Below are 14,921 nucleotides of genomic sequence, written 5' to 3' on the forward strand. Positions count from 1 at the left end.
TAATTAGGATTATTTTTCATTTCTTAAGTTTGTATCAACTGAAAGGTCTGACTTAAGCGTGTTTGAGTAGAGTGGAGCAAATTCATTTAGGATTTTTTAAGTTCTCTCGTCAGTCTGCAAAATCAGACTGGGGTCAGTTAAGTTGACTATATTGTTTGGGAAAGAACAAAGTTATATCATTGGAAAGATATTCTCAAAACCCCTACAGAAAGATAGTGATGTCTTAGATAATAATCAGCATCCGCTCGGCAGACCTAGGGCAGGTGGTCCTCATCTCTCTGCGTTTCTCCAAGTACCATTTGTCACCTTCTTAGCATGGCTGTTTTGAACCACCAGTGAAAATTACAACAGCATAGAACAGGATCCTAGCGCTGAAAGACCTCTCAGATCATCTGGTTCATTGCTGTTACATTCAAGCAAGTACCGTGTAAGGCATCTAGGATAGTAGGTGGTTGCTCATTAAAAACAAAAACAACAAAAATCAGTGCTGAACACTCTTCATGCTGTTTCACCTCACTTGGTTTTCATTGATATTCTGATTTTGCATACTCCCAGACTGAAGAAAGGTTAGTTTTTACATATCTAGTTGAAGTATTTCTTTTACTTAAACTCTTTTTTTTTTTCATGCTTGATTTTTTTATAGATAAGAACTGGCTGTAAGTTACAAGTTAAAAGAGATGTGAGAAAGTCAGGGGCCTTCCCTGGTAGCTCAGCTGGTAAAAGAATCTGCCTGCCAGAGTAAGGGAAAAGAATCTTGAGAATGGGACTACTACCCAGTAAAGACAGCTCAGGTGTGCTGTTACTTCGTTCCTAGGCCCTCGCTTTATAAAGATGTAGGATAGAATTACCTAAGTGTTTCTTTAGGGAGGAGATTGAAGAGGAAAATACATGTTTTCAAAAGCAGACTCCAAAAAAATGTAAGTTTGAGAAGTTAGTTTCATGTTTGTGCAGGCAGCAGAAAATCGTTTGTGTCGACTGCTTGAATGGATGGAGGAGGCAGAGCTTGGAGCAGGATTCCAGCCCCGCACACTGAATCGTCGAGATAAATATTCTGCACAGGGTCATTAAAATTGAGTGTGAAAGTGAGGGAAATGTTGCCTGACACAAAAAAGAACTTAAATATCATAAGACACACTACTGGTGTCTGAGATGAAACCAGTAGTATCTATCATTCCTGGGAAGACCTGGACAGAATCTTTAGGACCAGGAACCTCCCTCATGTAGATGGGGTTGCTGTTCTTTTTGTTTTTTTGTAATTTTTACAATGTTTCCCTCTAAAGGGAACCCTTAAACCATTTCTTTTGGTGAAAATTTCAACAGCTCTTGGACACCATAGCCACTGAACTTCCCATTTAATTGAGCAGCTGATTCTGTTTGTATTTTCCTAACTCCATCTATCTCTTATACTTGTCTAAAAGTAGTCTTCTGTGCAGATGGTAATTTACTCCATTGCTTTTCACCAGCTGCCAGGTTCTACCTCAGATGTACTCTGACATGTGGGTGGATGGTCCTAGTCTTTTCTATAAAGTTTTTTTAAAAGTATTTTAGGCTCCTGCACATCAAAGCAGCTTTGTAAGTGTGAGATATTATCATTTTTATTATTTCAATCTCTTGCAAATTGACTTGAGGGGGGAAGGTAATATGTGCTGATTTTAGAGGCTTAAATGGTTAAATTAATGACTTAATAACTTATGATTTAATCTTTAAATTGTTGCAGCCTTTCAAGGTAAGGTTTCAGTTGAGTGGAAGACTAAGGAGTATAAAAATGTGTCTATACCAGCTTACTTAAAATCCCTTGGATTCATGATTCACTGTCTGGATCAGCTGTATACTCTTAAAGTTGCAAAAAATATTTCTGCTTCAGCAGTATAGTAAATTCATATTGAGACTTTTTGGGTTTCCTTGTAGAAAAATATTATTCTCTGTGACTAAAGAACAGAATGGAGAAAAGAATGAAGCAGAGGTGTCTTAGAAATTTATTAGAAATACTGCAGAATCTTTCCCTGCAAATAGTTTTCACATTGTTGCCTAATGATAGCTTGACAAAAGCCTGAGGGCTCAGACCCATCTAAAGGTGCTCAGTCTTCCAGTTTGCTTTTGAAAATGAAATATAAATGCCATTCTTTAGACGTTCTAGTCTACCTCCCACCATTGTTCTCTTGCCTTCATTTTTTGTTTTGTTTTGTTTTTAGTGTGAAAAGGGAAAGACGGTGTCTTTTTTTTCCCCAAAGCACAAATAATTTATAATTTTTTGTCATTCTGGAGAAGACAGTTCTTTCCTTTTAGGTACATCCTTCCCACTCCCAAAATATAGCTTTTCCCAATTTCAAAAATAATTTAGAAAATGCAGAAAAGAACACAGAAGAAAATAAAGTCCGTATTTGTTCTTCCATCTTCTTCTCAGACACACATACACACAACGTATTATGTATTGGTGATCACATTGGACATACTGGTTTTTTTTCCACTTACTATAAAATTTTTTCATTGTCATTAAAATTTATCCCAATATTATGTTAAATTAGTAGCTGTGTAATGTCCATTTAAACATTCCTTTTTTGTTTAACATTTAGGTTGTTTCCAAGTTTTTTCACAATTATAAACAGTATTCTGTTGCACTCTTATTTGTGGCTGGTTAGTCACTAAGTCATGTCCGACTCCTTTGCAGCCCCATGTTCTGTTGCCAACCAGGCTCCTCTGTCCATGGGATTTTCCAGTCAAGAATGTTGGAGTGAGTTGCCATTTCCTTCTCTAGAACTTCCAGTGACTGCCCCCATTTTCTTATTACATTTTTCTGAGAGTAGCATCAAAATTTACTGGCTGAGAATTTGGACTTAGGTTTCTAATAGACCTGAATTTGAATCCCAGCTCCACTGCACTTACCAGCTCTTATAGTCACTTAACCTGTAAACCTCTATTTTCTCATCTACAAAATGAGGATAATATTAATAGGTGCCTCCTAGGATTGTTCGGAGAAGGCAATGGCACCCCACTCCAGTACTCCTGCCTGGAAAATCCCATGGATGGAGAAGCCTGGTGGGCTGCAGTCCATGGGGTCTCTAAGAGTCAGACACAAGTGAGCGACTTCACTTTCACTTTTCACTTTCATGCATTGGAGAAGGATATGGCAACCCACTCCAGTATTCTTGCCTGGAGAATCCCAGGGATGGGGGAGCCTGGTGGGCTGCCGTCTATGGGGTCTCACATGGTCTCACACTCCGTCTATGGAGTCAGACACGACTGAAGCGACTTAGCAGCAGGGATTGTTATGAGAATTAAATGAGATAGTGATTTTTGTGCTGTATCATACAGTGCCTTGGGATGTAATATGTGCTCAATAAAGTATAGTGGTTATTCTTACTTATCATTATTATTGCACATACATTTCTGATTATTTCCTTAGGATGAATTCTCACAGCTGAGATTGCTAAGGTAAAAATATTAATGGGTGTAAATTTATGATAAATGTTGCTATTAAAACTTATGTAAAAATATTAATGTTTATAAAACCTACTTCTTAAGAAAATTGTTTCAGTTTACACTCGAAACCCCATCATATAAGAATATCAGTTTCCTTGGACTCTTGCCCATAATATTTTTATATGTCATTTTACTGCTTGGTTTTGTTACTTAAACCAAGAGTTTTTGTTAGTGGAGAGAGCCATTAGGCTTGCTTTAATGAGTATCTAAGATTAAGATACTTAACTTTCAGGCCATTAATTGTAATTAAGCTATTGCTTCTTATTCACATATAGATTCTGGTGCTAAAATATATGAAAGTAGTTTATACTCGATTCAATTCTACTTCTTAATTTGCTTAATAAATCCTTTCTCTGTGTAGATAAACTCCTCAATAGTAGCAAACTCTGTATGAGGTATTATTCTCACATTCTGTTGGGGAGGAGATACTATATGTTCCCTTAAGATAGCTGAAGTATTTACATATCTTTCTCTTCTCCCGTATTTTGTTTTTGTTTCCCCAACATTATCCTGTTTAAAAAATCTAATTCTTTATCCATTTCCGCATCTATACTTTAAAAAAAGAAAAAACCTATTTGCTAGTTCTGTTAATGGCATTAAATGAAAAAAATAACAATGCAGCAGATCTTGATTTTAACTAGTATGCTTTCTGAGTGTACAATCAGTACAGAGATGACATGGGACAATCGGATGTGATTACATTGTTTGAACAAAATTGAGTAAAAAAATTGTGATTTCTAAAACTATGCCCATTAGTAAGGTCATATAGTCTTGTTTTTAAAAGGACTGAAAATTAATGGAAGACATTTTCCTTTCCACTAGCTTTGCAAGAAAGAAATAATCTTCTTTGAATATCCTCCTGTAAATCCCACTGCAAATTGTAGTCTGCACAGAACAGAATCATGGTGTCTAATCCTCCTCTTTTCATGGTTTAGTCCATACAAAGAGCGGAGCTGGAAATTGGATCTTTAGACAGCAGTTACTAAGCAACAGAATTTGGATGTTTTTGGTTAACATCCTAATATATCATGTAGCTGATTTGTTGAAGATTGTGCTTGCAGTAACTGACAAGTGGACACCCTGTAAGTGACCACAGGTCCCTGTACTGCTGTGGGGGGCGGGGGGCAAGCACTTGTTCTTTTTGTTTAATATACTTTGTCTTCTGATAGTTGTATCTGTCTGGCACGCAAAAGAGGATTGTGCAGCTCTTCAGTAGAACTTAACTTTCAGACCTTGTGACTTCTTATGTTATTAAAGATATCCCAGTCTGTCTCTCATGTTTTGTGAAAATGTAAGAATTTTTCCTGAAAAGCAGGGAGACCAAATAAGGGAATTTGAGGTCATTTCCAGGAAGCTTGAGCACTTTGCCAAAAGTTTAGGTCCACTTCCTGAGTCAGTTTCATTAGAAGACAGCTAATGTTTGCTTGGTCTACTCCCAAGTTATTTTTAGAAACGAGAGATTATTACTGATAGCACCGATTTGAATTTGTTCACTTACATTTTTATGTGCTACCAAATATGATTAGAGTATGCTTTCAACTAATTGCTGACAGATTTACTACATTGGGGATTTTCTAAGTCATCAAATTCCTACTGTCAACAGATTCCTACTCACTCGGTACTTCATGCCAACCACTTCTGAATTGAGGTGAACTCTTTCAGCCCCGAAAGAACCAGAGAATTTGGCTTCACTTACCTCAGAGCCCTAAAGAGGTTCTAGAAAATGGAGGACAGACTCTACTTGGAGTACGCTTTGCTGGGGTTTGTGATTCTAAAAGCCTGGGATTAACGTGGAGCTAATGCTGGCGTGTTCCCATTTGCATTCATGTAGACTCCAGAGGCTGCAGCTGCTGCCCACCCCCAATACACAGGTGGTTCCCAGTTCATGTGAAGATTCCAGGAGTGGGCTCAGTGCCTTGAGAGCTCTCGGCGCCCTCAAGGTCCATGACCAAACCTGCCCCCAAGCCCTCGGCAACAGGAGCTCCATACCTCCTTTCACAGTGCGTCCAGCATGCTCCTGCCACAGGCCCAGGCTCCCCACGTTTTAGGTCGTCTCTCATGACCCACAGCCTGCCTTTGCACACAAGAGAGGAGGCACCAAAGAGGTTCATGCTGACGGTCTCCTTATGTCCACAGCTAAGTAGACTATGGGTTTTTGTGTTTTCTAGAGTCTTCATCTTCTAGAGTAGACCTCTCGTTTTTGCCCTGTTGACTGTTGTCACTCTTCTCCACACTTTTTTTCTTTCTTTCATTCTCCCCATTCTTTTCTTCAGCCTTCTCTTTCAGACTTCTCACCTGACTCTCAGGATGCATATATTCTGATAAGTTTACATGCTCTAGGAAGCTCCCTGATGGAGCTGGGAAGACCATATCCTCCAGTCTGCTGTGTGCGGTCATGGTTTTTGCCTGTTTTTCTAGCAGGGTTATTAACAGCTCCCCTCTTGCAAGTGTCCTACGTTGCATGATACCTTCTGTGATCCCCTACTGATAACCTCTCCAGCAGGAAAAACTTGAGCATCGTACTCTCATCTTACTACATGAAAGGATCAGAATTTAAGTTAATTTTTTAAAGAGTCTGTAAGATACCACCAGTAGCCCCAGCGTCAGCCCACCTGGCTAAATGTTGTTTTGGCTTTTGGTCTGGAGAAGGCAGTGTGTATTCCCTGGGTGCTATTACTGATGACATGTTCAGCACTTTAGTTGTTGTGTCTGAGCTGAGGCAGTTTGTACAGTTTTACTTTTTCTGCATCTCTCCTTCTAGTACCTCTCCTCCTCTTGGGGTTTATCTATCTGCAGTTATGGTAGAACTTCCCCACTCAGTATGTAAATATCTCAAATTTTAGTCTGGCAGCTAATTGCATATACTTGCCAATGGAGTCCGGGTATCTCCTTATTTAGCATGGGGCCAGGAAGCCAAGAATGAAGAGGCTGAGGCGACTAGGCAGAAACATGGAGTCAGGAGAATAGTGGTGACCTTATCTTACACCTGTGACTACCTATGGGAAAGAATGTGTGTGAGAAGTGAAAGATGTGTGTGTATTTATATTAAAGCAGAGTCAACTGAAACTGGTCAAGTTACAACTGGAATTGCATAGCCTTTGTCATGGTTAGCATGTTGTTAAGAGAGTTAGCGGCGAGTACTCCTCTCCCCATGGTAGTAATTAGTACATTAAGAACTGTCTGTAAAAAAACAAAAACAAAACAGACTACATTAAAGGCTGTAGGTATTTTCTTCTAAAATGTTAGAGGTAGCCCATGCAGTCAGCTGTGAAATGATTTGAAATGCTTTGTGAATCACAGTATCTGAGATAAATTGGTGAAAATTTATCATTAGTTCGGACCCCAGCACTGTCCTAAGTAATGTTTATAAACTCCATAAGCTTTGAGCAGGAAGAAGGGCTGATTGAGAGAAAGTGTAGAACTACTGCAGTAGCCCATCCACAATGTCCTGGGCCCCTGTGACTCAACTCCACGATATTACAGTCTGTCAGACAGAATGATATGCTTGCATCAAAGCCCTTCATATCAATAGAATTCTGAGCAAATGTTTTAAAAGAGCCAAGCATTATTTTTAACGACTTCTAGAAATCACCGGAGTTTGCCACACTGGCTGCTATTAGTCCAGTCTTCAAAAAAAGAGCAAAGAACCGCAGTGGCACAGGGTCTAAACGTTTCCATTGTCTCTCCGTTTCTCTTCTGTTTCATCTCTCACCCACCATGTCCCATGCACACAGCGCCGATGCTGACCCTTCTTCCTTCTAGTTCTTACTGACTGTGTTAGTTCCTGCAGTGCTCCTGGATTTTCTCTGTGCCTCCTTATAGTTGATATGCTCAGCTTAGATCACTTTCTCCCCTCTTTCCTAGTGAATTGTTCATCCTTCAGTTCTCAGCTTAAATGTCACTTCCTGAATTTAGGAGACCATCATCAATTTCATAAGCGTTTATATCAGTCACAATAGGCTAAATTATGCTGCTATAATGAATAGCCCCCAAAATCTCACGGGCTTAACACTACAGAGTTTATTTCTTGTTCACACTACATGTCCACCATAACTCAGAGAGGAAGCTCTGCTGCAGCTTCTCAGAGACTCAAGCTAATAGGTAATAGTGGGTCCATCGCACGTGTGATTCCACAATAGCCAAGCCAGGAGAAAGGAAGCACAGTAAACCAAGCCATGGCTCTCGAAGCTCCTTTCAGAAAGTGAAATACTCCACTCCCATTCCCAACGCAAATCCCATTACCATCCCTGACTCAAGAGGGGTTGGGAAAGTGCAGTCTGACCACGTGCCAGAAAGAGCACTAGGATGTGCGTGGCGTCACCCCAGACTCCCACAGCTCCTGGGCTGTGCGCCACCACATCCTCTTGTGTCTCCTCTAACCTCATCATGCTGTGCTTCATCATAGTTACAAGTGACCTTAGCTATTACTCTCTCCACTGCCTTCATTAGTGCTTGACACATGATATGAATTCAAAAATATTTGTTAAATGAGTTAACAGAACAACGCTCCAAGATTCAGTCCTTGGCCCTTTATTCTTCTACTTTTACCTTTGTTCCTTGAAGATTTCTTCCCTCTCATGGTTTCAGCATTCACTGCCCTGAATGAGATGTCCATACTCTGACTTCAGTCATGCATCTCCAACTACTGCCCTGGTATGTCTACTTGACTTTAATGCATATATTTCAGTGTATTCCTTCAATAAGGGTTTATTGATCACTTTCTGATAAGGCATCATATTAAGTGACATGGATACAGAGATAAATACAACAGTACTTGCCTTCAAAGAGCTAACAATCTGGTGTAATATACGGAAGAATACTATGAATCTATAATATATACACAATAGAAAATGCTATACCGAAGGAGAAGAGAGGCAAGTAACTTATGACAGGATGAAATTAGAACTTTGTGTTGTTTCAACCATTGAATCCATTGAGCAGATAAATACTCTTCTGTGCTGGGTACAGGGGGGTAACATGAATAAAGGTTTTATCCACCTCACAATCCAATGAGGAGACAGATGGCTAAGGATGAAAGGGTAGATGACTGACGGGTATAGGGGATGGTGCAAAGAAAAGCAGCAGAGGCATTCTTTCCCACATGTATGCAGCAGATGTTTATTAGGCGCCAGTGAAGCATCAGACCCTGAAGACATAATGCTAAGGAAGACAGTTCCTACCTTAAAGAATATACAGTGTGCTAGGGAGGAACTTACCATGTAGATTGTCACATGAGTTGACATTTTGCTTTTGGGCTTATTTTTGTTGATGAGTTTTTGGGGGTTATTTATTTATTTTTGCATCTTTGAGAGTGACTTTTTGAGCATAGAAAAGACCATGTGTAGCTAGTTAGAGGTCTAGAAAATTAAAATTCAACATATTAAAATTATATAATTTAAAATCTAGGTTTTCAACACAAAAGAAAACTTAAACTTTAAAAATAATCCACTTATTCTTTTTATAAGCCAAGTAAAGGGTAGCTTAAAAAGAGATTTTTACAACTTCAATTTCTTTATTTTTTTTTTCATTATTCATTTGTTCCTTTATTTTTTTTTTCAATTATTTTTATTAGTTGGAGGCTAATTACTTCGCAACATTGCAGTGGGTTTTGTCATACCAATTTCTTTAAATATTTTAACTGTACTTAGACATTTAAAATGTTTTTATTTTCTCTTTGAAGTACTTCAGTTGTTTAACAAGCAAAACATTCTAAGTTTCAAAGTAAATCTGTAATTACATTTATTTAATAAATTAACAATATGGTGGCATAGTGGTAAAGAATCTGCCTGCAAGTGCAGGAGAAGCTAGAGATATTGGTTCAATATCTGGGTTGGGAAGATCCCCTGAAGTAGGAAATGGCAACCTGCTCCAATATTCTTGCCTGGAAATCTTGTCTATGGAATCATGGACAGAGGAGCCTGGCAGGCTACAGTCCATGCGGTAGCAAATAGTCAGACATGACTGAGCACACACACACACACACACACACAATAATATAATTATGGTGAATCTCAGGTTACTATTTGCAAGGCTATTAAAGTTATATTTCACCTTCCAGCATTAAAGTTTATCAAAATTAATTAGTAAACTGCATGTTTTAAATTGAACTAGCAAGGCTAATCTATTAATCTAACGTAGTAAATTTTCTTAATTGTCACAAATGCTTTAAAGACCACGTATTCACAGGTTGTCTTTAAACATAATATGAAAAAGATTAATATTATAGGTTTAATTTACTTTATTCCTGTACCTAATTCTTTATCTTCTATAGTTAAAAGGTACCCAGTAAGGAATATCATGCTACTACCAAGCAAAATCAGGAGAGTGGTGGTTACCATCTTGGTACACTGAGGTTACTCATCAGTCAGATTGGACTGGAATGCAGGGATTAATTATTAGAAATGAAACCAGTGGGCTACACTGAGCACTGGAATAGGAACCGCCAACATTTACAAAAACGCTGGTCTCAAGACTTTGAGCACTTATATTCAACTTAAAAAAGAATTAATTCTTCTTCTATCTGGCTTGAAATTGCTACTTCCTTGCCAGGATATAACAACCTCCTTCACTGCTTGCTTAATTTCCATTTATTTGGCTATCTTAAAATAATGTACTGTCATCTTTTGTCTAGTTCTAACGATGCCTCTATCTGATGTTTTATACTTAACTTTAATTCTTTTGTAGACACTTTGGCTGTTACACTCTTATTTGGGCTGACAGAATTCTGTGCTTTCAATGTTATTCCTGTTTGACAGGGCCACAGTTCCTACACCAATAAAATGACATTCAGTTTTACCCTGCACATTCCTGTGGCTCAGTTTAGCCCTTGAGTCACAGAACTGAAGTCATGCCCCTGACAGAGAGAGGAGAGACCATTGTGATAAACTTGATGGATTTGTCAGTTGATAAATTCCAGTTTTTCCTGAGCACGCCCCAGTGTGACGCATCCAGCCCTTGGAGCTGAAAGTAGCCTTACCTCCCCCGTGATCAGCTGTGATCTAGCTGTGATGTCCTGGGCAAGTCATTTAGCTGCTTCGGGTCTCCATTTCCTCACTTGTAAATTTGTAAGAACTCTTGAATTTCTAAAGTCCTGTTATCTACTAAAGTCTACTTTTGTGTAGTCAGAAATATTGGGTGGGACTTCCCTGGCGGCACAGTGGTTAAGAATCCACCTGCCAGTGCAGGTCACAAGGATTCAGTCCCCTAGTCTGGGAAGATTCCACATGCCGCAGAGCAAGTAAGCCCCTCTGCCACAACTGCTGAGCCTGCATGCTGCAACTACTGAAGCCTGTCCACCACCCATCCCCTCTCGCTGCAGCTAAAGAAAGCCCTCACAAAGCAGCAAAGACCCAGCGCAGCCAGAAATAAATAAAACTTTTTTTAAAAGAATAGAAATATTGGGTGTTTTACTGTGTTTTGGGATGGGGAGGCATTGGTCAAGAATTAGCTAAATTTTATCTTCTTGGAAATTCTTGTAATTTTTGAGGGCAGTGAGATAATCCATGGTTTTGCTTTTCTTCTAGATCTTTGATGATGCATACAAATCCCAGCTCAGTTGTGTGGTTGTGGATGACATTGAGAGACTGCTTGGTGAGTCATCCCTTCTGCCATTGTACCATCCTTGCCACATTACAGCTAATGTCTCACAAATTACAAGAGAAAATACAGGTGTTTATAGTCCATAGGGCAATAGAAATAGCTTTCTTTATCTAATAAGGAAATATAACTTCTCTTATATCTGAAGTCAACAGTGGTGTCAGTGGTAAATATGCCTTATGACCATAACTTTTATAGGGGCCCATGTCTCATATTTTGTATCTTCCACAAAGTTCCCTGACCATAATAAATGATTAGTGATTTTCATTGATGGTAGAATATTTGCTGTATTCTATCTCAGAGCTGCCTGTAGCTTATTTGCTAACTGGGTCAGAACTAAGGAAAGAAGAGCTTAGGGCTGGAGTGAAAGCTACAAGTTAGCAGTAACACTTGGGGCAGAAGTTGCCAGCTCTGTCTCAGTTTCCATTCAGATGAAGCACAGACTGTGTTCTCTTCCTTAGTTATCCCACAGAGTAAATGTGAAGACAGAAATGAGATAATGTTGTGAAAGTTAAAAACATTCTGAAAGTTACAAGTGCTCTAAAGTAATTTTTTAAAATACCTATTAAACATCTCCTATGTTTAAGTGCACGCCTATAGAATACAAAGATAAATAAAACAGTCCCTGTACTCAGCTCATAGGTGTATTCCACAAATAAATGCCAAAACAGTGCTGTTACTCTTATATTTTATTTCTTCACACAAACTAGATAAATCTGGGATAAATTCATTATAACAGTGGCTCAGGATGCTGTAGCAAAATTGATTGAAGTTGATCCCACCTGGTAACTTAATAAATATCTGAAAATACTACCAATGCCTGGTTAACTAACCCCCTTCTTCCTTAAGGGGTCTATAATGGTGTAGTAATGATTTCTTATTAACTGTTCTTACTACATTTCCCCTACGATTTTGAGACTTATTTTATGTCCTCTATGATCTATTTTCCTGTTTCCTAAAGTAGTGTTTGTTATAAAACAAAGTAGGTATACGTAGGAGGTCTTCTTAAATAGAGTTTTATCTGGTGACCTGGGTTTTGGATCTGCTATTTTTTGATACAGTTCATCTCAGTTTCTGGGATTATTTCTTTAAAAGCATTTAGGCACATACTCATAGCTCTGCTCAAATTCCTTTACCTAAACACAATTGAGATGTGTGGTCATAGCAACAGTACTGTGTCAGGAATGTTTGCCCTCTGAGTATATTTTCACTTGTATGAATAGTTATTATCTGTTCATGTTGGTTCATTTATTTGGTAAGCATTTGCTGAGCCCTTACTACTGGGCTAGAATCATTAGGGCTTCAGAAAAATAAGTAGTAAGATGCTATCACTATGACATACATCAGCAAAAATTAATATAAAGTAGAACGTGCCGTGTGTTCTGGGCATTCAGAAAAGGGAAGATCACTTTTGGCTTCAGAGGGCTGCTGCTGGAAGGCAGCGGTAAGCACAGGGCGAGGGTGCACACGCGGTACCCAGAGAAAGCAGAGGGGGTGACATTTGAGCCGCATCTTGAAGGATGAGTAGGAGCTTAACAGATAGAAAGTTCTCTGAGAAATTCACTGTTCTTCGCCATCTGTGGGCCAGTCTTCACGGCTTTACCATCATTTCACTTGTGTCAAAATACCTTACTTCCATTATTACTGCTTGTTACTTCCCCTTCTATCCGTTTTCTAGTATCTTGTTTTGTTGCCTTGTATACTCACCTGTGTTTGCCAAGGTTTGCGATAACTTCTTGGAAATGTTTAGTCAATAGACCTGGGGATTTTTTTTTCCCCTTTTAAAAAAACTGTCTCTGAATATCAGACAAAGATGTCTACACAAGCACAAAATGGATATTTAGAAGCTTTTTTCTTGTTCTCATTAGTTACACGACTTTTATTTAGGACTGTTTTTACTCTTGATGCAGAAAAATCTGTATGTTTGGAATATGTGCATATGTATATCGAATCCCTAAACACAGCGATGTTTCTCTTCCAGATTATGTCCCTATTGGCCCTCGATTTTCTAATCTGGTACTACAGGCTCTTCTTGTGTTACTGAAAAAGGCGCCTCCGCAGGTAAAAATAATATAAGGAACATTTTCACAGAGTTGTTCCAGTAAATTATACAATGGTGCACTCTCTAAATAAGCAGATTATCAAAAACTTGTAAAATTATCTTGTTGAAGGGATTTTGTAAGGTCATCCAGTCTGGCCTTCTGTCTTAAGGTAAATAATTTTCTTAATCACTTCTCTGAATCAGAGAAGTTTTCCATTTTTTTCTGAAACTCTCAAAATTCCAGTTTCAGTTAGTATTCTGTTTTGTTCCTTTATAAATTCACCACCATATTACACATCCCTTCCCACCCCTTCTCCCATGAGCGATATTAATACATGATATTAATGTAGAAGTGATTAAATACATGTTCCCATTTGTTCCATCTTTCATAGATTTTTCTAAGAGTTTGTATTTGGGGAAATTTATGTCCTGCAGGAAGTTTTGTTTTGTTTTTAGTTTTTACAGATGAGTTTGAATTTTTCTCATGTCATGTGGCACTTTTGAAGGGTGAGTTTATAGCCAAGATCTTGGTTCCTCTGGTTCCATTTTTACTGATGTGGCTGTTGGAGACTGGTAATTTTGATAGCTTAACACATTTAAACTGACCTATGAGGGTTGGTTAAACATGTTAATTATGGAGAGGCTGCCAGAGCATGTTTGGCTATGACACAAGACATGAATTCTCTTGGTTGGTTCTGCGTGTTGTAACCTTGAAGAAATGCCAACCAAAGGCAGATACAAAGGGGTGATGTACTAACTTAAAAAACTGTATGGAAATTCCATATTTGAAGTTAGAGACATAAAGCAAGTTGTATGGAAAATATTTAAGGTTAAGCTGGTGAATCTGATATTTAAGTTAACAGTTAAAACTGTATGTGTGTCTGTGTTAGACCTAAAGGTAGAGGACTTGTCTTGATTTTCTAGGGTTTATTTTTTTCTTAGATTAGTGAAAAGAAATATAACCTACAACAATCTTGAAACCTTACTGTATATTTGCACTGTGAAGGATTTTTTTACATCATTTTCCTGTAAACTGTTACTCCCAATAGTTGAAGTTTTAGGTTATATATAAGCTGAAAATAGAGAAGTGAGTATTTTTAGAAATAAATAGAACACATTAACAAATGACTTCCAAAATCTTGAATAAAGACCTAGGAATAACTGTTTCTGTTTTATAAAAATAATTGTAAGACCTTTGAGGAAAGGAACATTATCTTATTACCATAATTAAAAAGTCAGGGGAATTCCCTGGATGTACAGTGGTTAGGACTCTGGTTTCTCACTGTACCATTCAACCCTTGGTCAGGGAACTAAAAAAAAAAATCCCACAAGCCATGTGACATGGCCAAGGAAAAAAAGTCAATAACAAGTGTTGGCATGCAGATGGAGAAATTGGATCCTTATACACTGCTGGTGGGAATAGGTAAACTGTCCAAACTTTGGAAAACAGTTTAGCACTCAAAAGCTTAAAGATAGGGTTACCACGTGCCCTAGCAATTCTATTTCTAGGTATATAACACGCAGAAATGAAAATATATATCTACACAAGAAGTTGTACATGAATTTTCATAGAAGCATTATTCATAATAGCCAAAAAGTGGAAACAACCCAAATGTTCATCAAATAAAATAAATGTATATACATATAATGGAGTATTATTCGGCATTTTAAAAAAATGCTGAGTACTTGCTATAACATGAATGAACCTTGAAAACATGCTAAGCAGAAGAAGCCAGTCGCAAAAGACTACATATTGTATGATTCCATTTATGTGAAATACCTAGAATTGGCAAGTCTATAGAGA

At 38.2% G+C, this 14,921-nt stretch overlaps 1 protein-coding gene across 5 annotated transcripts in view; it reads left to right on the forward strand.

The window, feature by feature from the left end:
* NSF (N-ethylmaleimide sensitive factor, vesicle fusing ATPase) overlaps positions 1-14,921 on the forward strand; it is a 146,608-nt gene that overhangs the window by 108,863 nt on the left and 22,824 nt on the right. For 4 of the 5 annotated variants that reach the window (XM_043465965.1, XM_043465978.1, XM_043465958.1 and 1 more), the window contains exons 16-17: positions 11,004-11,070; positions 13,058-13,137. In XM_043465965.1, coding sequence (XP_043321900.1) covers positions 11,004-11,070; positions 13,058-13,137 — 147 coding nt within the window. Of the gene's footprint in view, positions 1-5,311; positions 9,335-11,003; positions 11,071-13,057; positions 13,138-14,921 lie in introns of those variants that run through there. The other variant, XM_043465987.1, reaches the window with a different exon arrangement.

This window comes from Cervus canadensis, chromosome 1 (genome assembly GCF_019320065.1).
Source record: "Cervus canadensis isolate Bull #8, Minnesota chromosome 1, ASM1932006v1, whole genome shotgun sequence".
NCBI lineage: Eukaryota > Metazoa > Chordata > Mammalia > Artiodactyla > Cervidae > Cervus > Cervus canadensis.